This window comes from Branchiostoma floridae, chromosome 16 (genome assembly GCF_000003815.2).
Source record: "Branchiostoma floridae strain S238N-H82 chromosome 16, Bfl_VNyyK, whole genome shotgun sequence".
NCBI classification, from domain to species: Eukaryota; Metazoa; Chordata; class Leptocardii; order Amphioxiformes; family Branchiostomatidae; genus Branchiostoma; species Branchiostoma floridae.
In genome coordinates this window covers 18,652,941-18,667,323 of record NC_049994.1, presented here as the reverse complement: position 1 = coordinate 18,667,323, position 14,383 = coordinate 18,652,941, and the positions used below count along the sequence as shown (strand labels likewise).

At 42.0% G+C, this 14,383-nt stretch overlaps 1 protein-coding gene across 1 annotated transcript; it reads left to right on the top strand.

The window, feature by feature from the left end:
• On the top strand, nucleotides 1–9,069 carry LOC118403796 (3-oxoacyl-[acyl-carrier-protein] reductase FabG-like). The gene is made up of 9 exons (XM_035802595.1): nucleotides 1–136; nucleotides 4,099–4,238; nucleotides 4,805–4,897; nucleotides 5,403–5,541; nucleotides 6,144–6,184; nucleotides 6,823–6,892; nucleotides 7,078–7,114; nucleotides 8,038–8,104; nucleotides 8,636–9,069. Exons 1-9 carry the CDS (start codon nucleotides 100–102, stop codon nucleotides 8,792–8,794), a joined length of 783 nt encoding a protein of 260 aa, XP_035658488.1. The 5' UTR covers nucleotides 1–99; the 3' UTR covers nucleotides 8,795–9,069.
• The last annotated feature ends 5,314 nt before the right edge of the window (nucleotides 9,070–14,383 follow it).

Genomic DNA, 14,383 nt, shown 5'->3' with positions numbered 1-14,383 from the left:
GGTCTAAAGTCCTCGGTCACGGTGAAAATCGAGGAGGGGGAACACTTTTTTCGTCTCAGCAACAAAGTAAGACGTATAACAGTCGTCTTCCAGCAAAAGATGCCTGACTTAGGCGGAAAGGTAGCCATCATAACAGGTAGGTTTGTTACATCCTAGAATGTCGTCTATCCTAAAAGCGCTTTTAGGATAGAAGCCCTTTTAGGATAGACCGGCATCAAAAATGTGCTTCTATCCTAAAAGCGCTTATGGGATATCCAGAACACGTCGCAAGCGAGGAGCGCATTCTGGATATCCTGAATGCGCTTCTGTCGGAGCGCATTCAGGATAAGCCGACGTGTTTATCCAGAACGTGCACTTGTGGGAGGAGCTTAGTGTCTTGGGAGGCGGAGACTATCTTGTGATTTTTCGTAGTCAAAAGGCCGCCATCTTTGTTCTCCCTACTCGGTCACTTCCGGGTTTGATTGTGATAGAAGATCGCATATACTTACGCCAAATTAACGCAGTTTGCACAAACCAAATAATTTTTTGGGACTCCGTGGGCCGGTGTAACCCTCACATAATCACGTAAAATCTAGGTTCAGCGGTTGCTTTATAAACTGCGGATTTCGATCACGTAGATTACGGCAGGTGTCGCGAGGCCGAACTAAATATGGAAACTTCGGTGTAAACAATCACCGGAAATTACTGCTGCCATTTTCTCGCGACGTGTTGACTGCATGGAACCCTAAACACCGACTAGTATCGCTATCTCCGGTTTGATAGTTCGAAACAAACCAAAAGCTGAAATTCAGCAAACCATTAACAAAGTCACCCTGGGAGAAGACAGATGTCGGCCTCCTTCGACAGGAGCGCTTCTAGGATATCCAGAAAGCGCTCCTTCGCTTGCGACGTGTTCTGGATATCATAGAAGCGCTTTTAGGATAGAAGCACATCTTATCCCAGAAGCGCTTTTTATAGGATAGACGACAATCTACTATTCTTGTTAGACGCGAAGCGCTTTTGCGATAGAACACAACCTGTGAACTGAATGGCTTGGGGAATTGATCAATGTGCAGCTGGACGTTTTCATTGACTGTCATCATGTTTTATGGTACATTTTGTAGTACTTTTTATGGTACATTTTGTAGTACATCTTGGGATGCGCTATTAAGAAGTGCTTTCTGTGTTTTCTTTGCAAAATTAGATGGATAAAAATCATATAGTTGTAATCAAAAGGACAAAATAGTGTTTAATCTGCATGGAATTAAGTTTGATAAATTTCCCATTATCTGTGCACACTGTATATATATTGTAGTCAGCAGTGTGCAATTACCTCTGTGCAGTAACTTGCAATAAAGGTAACTTTTATCATACGATTTGTCATCTTTTCTTTGCCTAATAAATAGATTTATCCATGAAAGATAAATAAAAGTTACTATACAGTACGGGCTTTGAGAAATTTTATCATTAACTAAAAGGACTCATCTCATTCAGTTCCTCCATGCTTTTATTTCAGAAACAAGATGTCTTAGATAAATGAATGGGTCAATATCATTTCAAAATTTTAATAAACCTTCAAAACAGTATGTTTAGGTTCAACCAGATAATTGAACATTTGTCAACAAGACAATTGTACAACATACTTTCAACATACCCGCAGCTCCTCCTGCGTCAAAGTGTAACTCTACTCTAATCTGAAAATGCTCTGAACACAAGGGCACTCTTTCCAGATGAATGAGCATTTTGCTCTATGAAATCTAACTTGTGAAACATGTTACACAAAAATATTGTGTGTAAGAACATTAGCTCATGTGTGAAAGAATATAAGCTCCTGACTGCACTTTTTATGTACACGTCTTTGATTACCATCAAGAACTAAAAATTAAGTCAACATCTTACATATGTGGGTGACATTTTGTAAACAGCCAAGATGATTAAACAGCACTAGACAGAAAATAGTATTATCTTACAGACCAGTAATACAGACTTTCAGGAGATGTAACACCTGCTTTGAGAATAAAAGAACTAATGCAATATAATACCATACTCAATGATGAGGGATCTAAAGGAAGGCACTTTTTTTAAACTTCAGAAATCTTATTTGTAATTGTCCTTAAGTCAAATGAGGAATGCAGCAACAGACTGCAACAGGTCAAAGTTCAACTCTAGTCTACTCTGAAAATGTTCTCAACATCAAAACAAGGACACTCTTTCCAGATGAATGAGCATTTAGCTCCATGAAATCTAACTTGTAAAACATGTTACACAAGAAATATTGTGTGTTTAATAATACTAATCCCGAACTCCTGCTTTCCGAACACAATCCCTAGCCTCCTGTAGGGTGGCTGTGCCTTTTGAGTAGAGCTGGTAGATTGCAGCCAAGGCTTCAGGAAGCACTACCATCACACCATACTCCAACCGCTGTAGCCAAAAGAAGGTTGTTAAAATGTGTGTTCTCTCTGTCAACATTATTCTCTCGAGCACACAAGGGTGCTTTGATAGAGTAATTATTTACAGCAACATGGTAAATACCAGTAATATGTATTGAATACATTACCTTTCGCTTCACTACTGTGATGCCCGGGTGTGAGGCGGCATCATGATAAACACGCATGATGTCTTTGAAGTCCTCCTGAATAAGAACAAGTTTACCATTCTTGTGGAGCTTCCCCTCCACATTGGAGTAGCTCCTGGCCATGCGCTGGAAGTTCAGGGTCTGGCGTTTGCCCCCAGTCGGTGCCACCGGGCCTTTGTTTATCCCTGTCCAGGTAGTATTGCAGGGCAGCAGCCTCTGCTTTACTGATCGTCACTTGAAAACAAAAACAAAACTTGTAGGTGGATGTAGAGTAGATTGCCTCCGCCCCCCTCCCCCTATAATATTTACTAAAAGTAAAAGTGAAAACATGAATATCGATCGTCTAAGAGAAACACTCGAATTTCCAAGCTCCATTCTGACTTCTGCTAGAGGCACTAATAAGCATCATACACAAATGGTTCACAGGAAATATACAAAAGTAAACAACAACGACAACAAAAAAGGATCTTACTTGCGGTAATCGCACAACATCAACCAGCATTCAGCGCAAGAGAAGTTTTGTCGAACTTTTTAAACTCTCGCAAGAAGACTCTCGCGACGTCTCGCGATCGCCAGGTCGAACCAAATATGGAAACCTGGGCGTAAATAATCGCCGCTTGCGGTCCTGTCAATCACCAAGATTGACGGCGACAAAGGCGCGTCTGGGATATCCTGAATGCGCTCTGGTTTTTAGAATAGAGGCACATTTAGGATGCAGGCCTATCCCAGAAGTGATTCTATCCTAAAAGCGCTTTTAGGATAGAGCACAATTGGGATAGTACAAGGTTAACTCGCGTGAATGCTGTCAGAATTTTTGCAATGCACTTGGAATCATACATGGCCTCATTCGTTTGTAAAAGGGGGCGTGGCGGAATATACATGTTGGACTTACGTTTTAGGTCTTTTATTTTGGGGTTCCCAGAAGATTTTATTCCTCTGATCATGGACTCCGTTGAGTCGGGGGTAGGCAGAGTGTACTGCGAGTTGACTCCGATCGGGAAAACGGGTGTATAAGCCCAGCCAATAGCTGACACTTAGAAATGCGCATCAGGACTTGTAAAGTTGCGTTTCTGATATCGGGAACTTCGGGGGACAGATGTAATGTTTGCTTTCTATTGTTGTGGCTTGTTATTTTATTTATGAATCATTAGGCCATACTGATTTGTCCATTTCATGAAAAGGGAAGGGGACAGCTGCGGATTTGTCCTTCCCACCTCTCCCTCTATGTCTCACTCTCCTTCTCTTTTTTTTGTGTTTTTTCTTCGCCCCTCCAGGTGCAAGCTCAGGAATCGCGAAGGGGACAGCTGTAGAATTTGCCCATCCTACGCCCCCCTCTCTCTTTCCCTCTCCCCCTCTCTCATGGCTCTTTTTTTTCACCCCCTCCAGGTGCAAGCTCCGGAATCGGGAGGGGACAGCTGTGGAAATTTTCCTTTCCCCTATGTCTCTCTCTGTCTCTCTCTTTCTTTCTCTCTCTCAGTCTTTCTCTCTATGTCCCTCTGTCTTTCTGTCTCTCTCTCTCTCTCATGTTTTTTTCGCCCCTTCAGGTGCAAGCTCCGGAATCGGGCAGGGGACAGCTGTGGAATTTGCCCAGCTGGGAGCGCACCTGGCTCTGACTGGGAGGAACCAGGAAAACCTGCAGGCCACAGCAAAGGCCTGTGTGGAGGCAGGGACTCCGCAAGACAAGGTACTTGTTTGCTTGCTTGTTTGTTTGTTTGTTTGTTTATTTCCAATATCTGGTATCCAGAGTGGTGGCGACCATGTGCCCTTGGGAAAAGCACTTTATACAACCTTCCTCAGTCTACCCAGATGTAAAAATGGACACCTGACTTCGGTAGGGGAGGTAAAAGGTTGTGGAGGGAGAGGGGTGGACTCCGCCTTACAAAACCGCCCCCTAGACACAATCGTACAGTAAATAAACCTCAGTGCCCCTATCTTAACGTACTCTACGATACACGAAAATGTGAAACCGTAGTAGGCATCCTTCCATTTTGATAGACCGCATTTCTTGTCATATTTGTATTCTATAATGTAAGCTCCGACGGAATTTGTATCTTTCCATGCTTGTGCTTTATAAGAGTTTATACAGTGTACATTCATTAATTAATTCATCCTCAAAAAGAACTACTAGTACCTTCCTAATATCATGATTATTCGGTTTCCTGTGACTAACTGCCACTTGGCGTATCGTATTACCAGGTTGTCCTACCTTCATCAATTTACCCTTACCTTTTTTTTTACCTCTCCCCCCAGGTTCTGCTTATAACCGGAGACATCTGCGACGAAGAACTGCGGAAAAACCTGGTGGATCAAACTGTGCAGAAATTCGGCCGGATAGACGTGCTGGTACGGTAACGCTAGTTCACCTTTAATCGCGGGGTAACCTATATCCGTTGTACCAAAAAACAGAATATCTAGGGATATCTCGTTGATGGACGGTAGTTTCAAATTGCTTTTTTTCCAAATGCATGGTTTGAGACTACCGCCGGTCGACTTGATATCCCGAAATACAACGGATAAAGATTACCACACGAATAAAGGTGAACTAGCGTTAATTGGTTTGGTTTTCTTTGGTTTGATTTGTTCTCCACCTTCATTGGCTATATACTCCAATGAGAACTCCAGTCAGAAGCTCTCAGGAAGATGTCTGATATATAGACAGTATCTTTAAAAAGGACATTATATGGAAGCTTTGTCATTATTGAACAACAGTTCAACAAAGTATGGCATCTACTGCCTGCGGTGCAAATAACAAAAATTTAAAACACTCCAAGATCCTAAATAGTATGTGCTACCAGACTGTTAATAATTTTTGATGGTTCGACTTCGAGATCATTTTTTTCTGTCGCAGGTGAACAATGCCGGCACTGCCCACCTGGCAACCATAGAAACAACAGACATGGCGGAATATGACAAACTCATGAACGTGAACGTGCGCAGTGTGGTGGCGCTGACTCAACTGTGTGTGCCACATCTCACTGTCACTAAAGGTAATGTTACATTTATGAAGGTTAAACATCCAGGTAAACAATATCAGATATATTAGATATATTGTTTTCTCGCCGCAAAAAAAGCGCCAACAACATCGGCTACATATAGCGGCGAGAAGCAGAACTCCAGTAAGAAGCTCTGAGGAAGATCGAAACGTCAGCTAAGGTAAGATTAACTGGCTGTGTAAAAAAACGCATATGTCCTATTACTAGTATCTACCAACCTGCATGATGAAATTATTTCCGTGAAGAGTTTCATCAGGTTGGTAAGTCACTGAATAAAGGGACTCTTTTTACACAACCATTACTTTATCCATACCGACGTTTCGGTGACCGTCTGTCACGTCCTTCGAGGCAATCTGTCTGTATATATGTAAATACTTTACGTTTTGTGACCGCATCTGAACTGTGAGCAGCGACACCTGTCCTGCAGTACAATGTGAACCAGTCAGAATTGCCCTGAAGTAGGTGACAGACGGTCACCGAAACGTCGGTGAGAATAAAGCAATGGTTGTGTAAAAAGAGTCTCTTTATTCTCTGAAGAACTTATTTCGGAAGGAGTTGTGACATTTTCGAACTCTTGTTTCTTCTGTCCCACCCAGGTTCCATTGTAAATGTGTCCAGCGTTAATGGATTGCGGGCGGTAAGCTGAAACTTAAATATTCCAGCTTTATTTATCTAAATAAAAAAACATTATATACCAAATTTACAATTTATACTCGGCACAAAAGTTTGAAATATTAACTTCACCCCACCATACTGTGCCTCCACGACCAAGCACTGTTACTGTTATGAGCCCTTTCACAGAGGTCAGAATGCATGTGCGGCGACAGGAATTCTAGGTAATATGTCAAAGGGTAAGGCCCTAAAATTGAAAACAAAAAACCGCCTGGACATTATTATGCAAATCAAAACAATGGTGAAGACAAGGGCTGTTCTAAATTTCGGGGCCTTTACCTAGAATTACCTAGAATTCCTGTCGCTGCACATGCGTTCTGATCTCTGTGAAAGGGCTTATTTCATCCGTGCAACAATTAGTGTGGAATCTACCATCATAACGGTTCGGTGGGGTTCAATGGGCCCTGGTGTACTCTTGCCTTCTTCACAATTCCATTTTCCGGAAAGTCAGCCCAGTGAAATAGACATCTGATGAAGGTCGACGAGATCGACTGAAATTTTATTTTCTTTTGCATTTTGCATAAAGTTCAAATTCTACAACTATGGATTCCACCAACACGAATGAGTTTTTATTCGTACAATTTATCACATATTCCCGTACAGATTCCGGGGCTCCTGGCTTCCAATATGAGTAAGGCAGCGCTGGACCAGTTCACACGATGTGTGGCGCTTGGTGAGCAAACTTACATTTGATCCATTTTTTAAAGTGTTTTCTGAACATGGACGCTGTCGATGGTCTGATATTATGTTTTAGTGCTGTACAGAAAGGTTTTCGTTATAGCAGTGTTTTTGGTTTAGATAGTGTAAACTGCTGTTACATCGTTACTGAAGACTGGAACTCTTACATGTATCTTTCAGAACTTGCTTCCAAGCAAATCAGGGTCAACTCTGTCAAGTAAGTTCACTTATTTCTGTAATTTCATTCTTTTTATTTTAAGGAAGTCAAATAGAAAATGTATCGAATGAAAGCTCCACCACTGGTTGGTGGGACTATCTTTACCATTGCCTTTACCTTACAGCTAGGCAATAGTCGGTTTGTGAAGACATATGGGAAATATGAATTTTTCAGTGCTACTCATAGGTCTAAAAGTATGGTAATAGACCGATGCTATAGATGTTTCTCATTGACATTATAGCACTAGTAATTAACGCTAGTTCACCTTTATTTTCGGGGTAACCTATATCCGTTGCATTTAAAGACGGGGTATCTAGAGGCTCTACTAGGCTCCACATCTCGCTATTAGATCATAATTTTCGATCCGGACCTCTTCATTTGTGATTTATAACAAACAATTCCATATATATCCGAATGAAAGCTCATCTTTGTTATCAAATTCCATAGTGAAAAAGTTTGAATTTTGTTCCAACACAAAAAGAAACTCACCATAAATTTTCGGCCGAAGACTCCGACCATTTATGATTCGCTGCTACCTGACGTCATCCGACGACTTCCGGATTAGTGCAGCGAGTCATTCATCTGATGATGGTCGGAGTCTTCGGCCGAAAATGCCATGTATGTTGTACGTTGTACAGACATCCAAATACCGTCTTTACTAACTTTTAATACACAGTTCCAGATCATTACACGATGTCACTGGACGAAATCCAATACGATACCCCGGATTATATGACAAATTGTGATACAATTAAACATTGTTTTTAGAACTAAGTGAATTTGGTATTTTAAGGTTCTATACAACTTTTCGGAAATACAGTTATAAGAAATACAAATAACTGGCTTCCACTGTTACAGTTACTGTAGAAGAAATTGGCCAACGTATATTGGCTAAGTATTACCATCTCTGCTTACGGTTCCAGCCTCGGCGCGTTCCCAACACAAATTCTGAAACGGATGTCTGGCCTGGACGACGAGGGAGTCGCACAGGTAAGAGAAATTGACTTTCGTCACTTCACTCAGGCGAAAGTGAGTTCCTAGCTTCGGCTAGGACGTTAAATGGAGGCCTCGTGTAATGATCCCACCACACTTATCGAAAAGAGAAGGGGCCCTTCCCGGTGTGAGTGGTTCAAAACCTAGAGCCCCGTGGCCGCACCTGGGGCAATTACTGTCGTATTGAGGTCACCTGAGTTAGCGCCGAATGGCAGCTCGCTCCAGACCCTTGCGATTTAGCCCCGCCTATTGTAAGCTCCTCGCAATTCAGCCCCCGGCTGCCAAGAGAGAGTAGTTTTGGAAACGGTCAGACATTGCAACTAGCATCCACAAGTGTCACTGACGAAAACTGGTGGATGCCGGTTGAAACGTCTGACCGTTTTCAAAATCTTATCCAGTTGCTCGAGTAACTGCTTTTTGACATATATAGTTCAACTGCCATTTAAGTACGACTATAATGTATAGCCATGCATGTACAGGTTGCCAAACATTATACCTGGTACAATTGTTGCACAATTCTTCATTCAGATGTTGGAACACATGAAGTCCTTACACGCCTTGGGGAGGAACGGGGAGGTGTCTGAAGTGGCGCGGACCATCGCCTTCCTGGCCTCGTCAGACGCGTCCTTCATCACCGGGGCCCAGGTGCCCGTAGACGGCGGCTGGCACCTCAAGTGTCCCCGTTAAAGGCCCTGCATGTAACGCTAGTGCACCTTTATCCGCGTGGTAACCTATATACGTTGTTTTGCATTAAGGACATATGAAGTCAACGAACGGTACAATATTTTGACAATAATAAGAAAATATTGCAATTTGAAACCACCGTCCGTTGACTCAATGTCACTAAATGCCAACACAACAGATATAGGTTACCCCCGCAGAGAAAGCGTTAACTAGTGTTAACATACTGGCCACGAAATTGAAAATATTCTTAAGAATAAAACGTTAATGTAAAACCCCAAGTGTCTCGTTAGTAAATGAATGAATGAATGAAGACTTTTATTGCATATTTTTGCCACTTTGGGCCTAAAGTACTCGAGTCACAACCAAACGTGTTGAACAGTTAATAGATGCAAAACTATCAGACAAATTTAACTCCTCCTCGCTTTTCAATTGTAGAAGGGATAAAAGAACAGTTATCAAACACCTCAAGTGTCGCCGTTAAAGGCCGATCATGGAACATTTTGGCCCCGAAATTGTACAAAGCAATTTAATCCAAAAGTTTACATGACTTAATTCAGCTCCTGGCAATGTGTGAACTGGGTTAATTACAGACTCTCCTTGTGAGCTTCTCTTTTATCTTTCGGTTCATCATTTAACTCTTTTTTAAACCAAGAAACAAGATCAACTTGTTGATATGTTTTTGTATCACTGCTAATGGACGAATAAAGCCCCTAAGCCCTCTAAGCCAGGCAGAAGATTTGGGAATCATATGATGTTTTGGCCATTACAACAAATCTTTATTGACACGACAAAAGCACAGCGGCTTTCGTAAGGTCTACATGTATAACAACTACTTATAGTACAACTAAACACACATACAATGTATATGGATATTTATAGGTATGAATGAGTCAACATATAGGGACTAGCATGTCGTTTACACTATTGCTTCTACGGTATAGACATTCTTGTATATATTTGCCTACTTGTACACAGTGAGGATTATCGCCTCCCAGAATGTACTTCAGTTTATCTATCGTACAAAGAGTAGCAAATTCTTTAGAGCACGCTGAAAGTAATGTAAATTACATGAACAACCCTTGAAAAAAAGACGAACTCCTTAGGTAAATGCAGCATCCAAGACCACATTCAAAACAATCTTATTTTCACAACTTTACACTGGTGTCATATTACCCCCCTCACATTAGGCGAAAATCGATCGGACGACGGGTCTGCGAGCTCTAAACTACGAGGAAGAATGACCATGACGGGAAGGGGGGAACTCTTGCCATTTCTTCGTCGGCAGCAGGGTCAGGCCTCCTCATAATTTAGAGCTCGCAGACTCGTCGTCCGATCAAGTTTCGCCTAATGTGAAGAGGATGTAATGATGTTAAAAAACTTTCAATGAAAGAAAACCAAAGTCATGACCACTCAGAATTCTACAGGTTTCAGGCTACTTTTTACAAATCAATCCAATTAAGCTATAAGATGTATATACGTACATGTGCATCTTATACAGGGGCTTTCTACTCCACACGGGAGTGTTATTTTCCGATAGATATTGATTTTAGGAAGTAATAAATGCATACTACAGTGGACGCCAGTTAATTTCACATCGGATAAACGCACACTTCGGTCAATTGCACGGAATCCCCAAATCCCGTGGCGGTGCGGTCCAACTGGGTAACTTCGCATTATCGCACACGCCGGATAATTGCACGGAATTTGCTGGCAAATTGGATGTGCAATTAAGCGGCTTCCACTGTACTTTACATTATACGATAAAGTACCCAGTTACTCCACGTGCCTCAAAAGCATTCAGTCTTCTACTGAACTCCCCGAGTACCCTCTGATTGAACTAATCCTATAGCTGAATACAAGGCAAAATTCTAGGTAAGGTTAGAAAACTAATTTCAGGATCGCTAAGAAATCTCGTCTTGTTATGTATTCTTTGCTATCTTAGGAGCAATTTTCCTTCTCGGTTTGCTCAGCGACCCTCATTTATTCCGAAAATAGGCACGATAAACAAAGTGTCTATGCGTATAGGGAATGCATGGGCAGGGTCTGCATGGGTTTAGTGAGTGTCATTTTGTTTACAAAACACACATCGCGCAATTCATCCCAAGGTGAATTCCACAAAATTCGGCTTATTTTTCATTGACACATTATCTATTGGAAAACAAGACTTCCTTCTGGAGTGGAATGCCCCTTTAATGCAAAAGTGTGATCTATCTCTATAAATCAGTTCTAGTTTTTATTTTTATTTTATAGTGTTATTCACCTCTTGACTAGAATGAAAGGTCATTGCTGCAGGACAGTTCTTCAGTGAATTGTGTCCCCAATTTTGACGGTGCAGCCGCCATTTTGATAGCCTCTTGACGTAAGCTCCCCAAGGTTACAGTTCTGCTGGCCCACCTTTCCATATACATGTAGGTGTTTGTCAGGCCCTTTGTTTACACATATCAGGTTTCAGCCTTACCTGACAGGGATAGCACCATTGGTGTAGATCTAGTTAGCACATACTTGTGCAAGGTTACTGTAAAGGTGGAAATATTCGCAGTGGTGTAAAGGTTCGTGGTTTTTGCAATGACTCTTCACGATGAAGAACTTGTTTGTGCCTCTTGACGATGAAGTTTAAGAACGTGTTTGTGCCTCTTGACTAGAATGAAAGGTCATTGGTGATTTTAGACATGAATATTCCTCCCTTCATGGTAAGGTTTGTGCCGTGTATTGGCAAGTCATTTGAAGGTCACGTACGAGACATTGGACCAGGCAGTACCTCTGTACCGTGCCTGGAGAAGCAAAGATCTAATAATATGCAGCAACTAAATTTAGATAGTCTGTCTCTCGCTGTAAACGTGCACTCACACATACGTGTTCGTCCACACAGAAACACACGTATACACATGCATCCATACATACATGTATGCACACGTGCGAACAAACACACACACACGTGCGTACATTTGCGCACGCACACAGACAAAAGCCGTAATCCATGAAACGCAGCAATAACAGACGCCAAGTTTGTGCGTTATGTTTTAATATAAAACTCACGCTTTTTAACATTTCAGTTTCTTGCTAACATGCATGCATAAAATCAGACAAACCCTGCACGCACATACAGTGTACTGTGTGTTCGTTGTTGTTCAACACAGTTTTGCCAGATTATCACGTATGGGATCTAGGGTGTCTGTGACTTACAATATTGCTGCTGCAACAGCTATGAAGTCACATTCTATATATCACTTAAACTGAATATGAATATAATACGCTTCGGTAATAATTACACACAATCTAACAGAAATGCCTAATGATGCATAAGTCGACAGAGATGAAGAAACAGTAGTTATATGTAACAGCTGGATGTTTTCTTTGTCAGCAGACTTAGCCGTATGTGATGGCCACAGGCTGGTTAGGCAGCCCTGGCTGTACATGTATTTCCTTCCAAGATGAACCAGTACATAGAATGTAAGTAAAGCTGTAACAGTTTGGCTCCAGGGGTGTGTAGGTGTGTTTACACAACGGACCGATACTTACAATAAAAATCTATTTGTGAAGTGGCAGAATGGAACAAGAGTTTACAGATCGAATAAGCAACATCGTAGCAAGTATTTATAAGAAGGTCACTCTTTTTTTGGTCCTTACCTATGTTTGGGGTCTTCCCCAGGATACACTGAAAACGCCTTATAGGCTGCATGCTTTTTATACGTAGACAAATAAATAGATGTATGAATAAGTTAAAACTTAAAGGTACTCAAAGTACTCAATGTTTTTGCGGTAAGACCAAAAAAGCAAAATCTTTAATGTAAACAGTTATTGACATTGAGATGCACATTTTAGCACATTATTCCAAATCTATGACACTTATAAACGCCACATATACAATTCACACTGTGGTTCCCCTATTTTTTGGCTGGTACCAATAAATAAACCCTGGCAGAATGTAATCACACTGTAAGCTTTTCTATGAGTTCGTATGATCTGTTGTTCTCATATTTTTATTACCTGACTATTGTTATCCAATCCATTTAAGATACACATACCATTTAAAAAAAAGGTCATAAAATTGACTTCAAGCATTTTATGAATCTTCTTAATCTTACATTGAGTACCTTTAAAAAATACAACATTTTGTTTAATTCATACTCCCGATAGGCTCTGCACACATTAGCATCATTGCTCATCTTCAACACAAATCCTTTGTTAACAATTGTGCAGCTCTGGCTGTGAATATTGATCATTCAAAGTTTAAATAAATGCACAGCAATAGACCTGGCTGTGACTGTGCTCGGGCGTATTTACGGAGCCTGAGTCTGAACACCGGGGTTCTCACAGCATAGGGGTCTAAATCACAGCATAGAGCCGAAATCATAGGGGGCAAAATTACAGCATATGGAGGGGGGAGGGGCCAAGTTTTGCGCGGCACAAGCCACGTGCAAAGTGCCGAAGACAATTGTCACAGTCGGGGCCACATCCTCTCAGAACTGTTTACAATTCATAATCAACAAGACTCTATTTCTTTCATTTGGGTGGACAAATTTTGTAAAGTTTTCCCTCTAGATCTGTTAAATTCTTCTTTTAAAATAAAGCCAACCATCGATCAAGTAACTATGAAAGATCCAGGGGTTCTCCCCAGAAAGAAACACCCATATGGGTTCGAAAACCAGAATAGGAGGCCAAAATCACAGCACAGGGGTCTAAATTACAGCATAGGGGCCCCAAATCACAGCACTGGGGGTCCAAATCACAGCATAGGGGCTGAAATCATAGCATAGGGAGGGGGGGGGGGAAATTACCGCATACTGAGGGGGGCAAAATCAGAGCATGGTTTCTAAATCACTGCATATGGGCCAAAAATACAGCATGCTGGTCCAAATCAGAGCAGAGGGGCCTAAATTACAGCATAGGAGGTCCAAATAACAGCATCGGTTGTCCAAATCAAAGCTACGAGAGTAAATCACAGCATAGGGGATCCAAGTCACAGCACATGTGATATGGGGGCATATATAATCACAGCATTAGGGGGTCTAAAGTACAGCATGGGGGTCTAACTCGCAGCATAGAGGGTCCAAATCACAGCACAGGGGTCCAGATCACAGCATTTGGGTCTAAATCACAGCAAAGGCAGCACAGGGGGTCCAAGTCATAGACTATGGGGGCAAAATGGCAGCATAGGGGTCCAAATGGCAGCATTGGGGGTCCAAATGGCAGCATAGGGGGTCCAAATGACAGCATAGGGGGTCCAAATGGCAGCATAGGGGGTCCAAATCGTAGCATATGGGGGCAAAATGGCAGCATAGGGGGTCCAAATGGCAGCATTGGGGGTCCAAATCATAGGATATGGGGGCAAAATGGCAGCATAGGGGTCCAAATGGCAGCATTGGGGGTCCAAATGGCAGCATAGGGGGTCCAAATGACAGCATAGGGGGTCCATATGGCAGCATAGGGGGTCCAAATGGCAGCATAGGGGTCCAAATGGCAGCATAGGGGGTCCAAATGGCAGCATAGGGGTCCAAATGGCAGCATAGGGGGTCCAAGTCATAGCCTATGGGGCAAATGGCAGCATCGGGGGTCCAAATCATAGCATATGGGGGAAAATGGCAGCATAGA

Excerpts from the sequence above, each read along its gene's own strand:
- LOC118403796 (XM_035802595.1), top strand. The coding sequence starts at position 100 with ATGCCTGACTTAGGCGGAAAGGTAGCCATCATAACAG. Across the intron at positions 4,898-5,402 it reads TCGGCCGGATAGACGTGCTG|GTGAACAATGCCGGCACTGC; the intron begins GTACGGTAACGC and ends TTTCTGTCGCAG. Across the intron at positions 6,185-6,822 it reads GCGTTAATGGATTGCGGGCG|ATTCCGGGGCTCCTGGCTTC; the intron begins GTAAGCTGAAAC and ends ATTCCCGTACAG.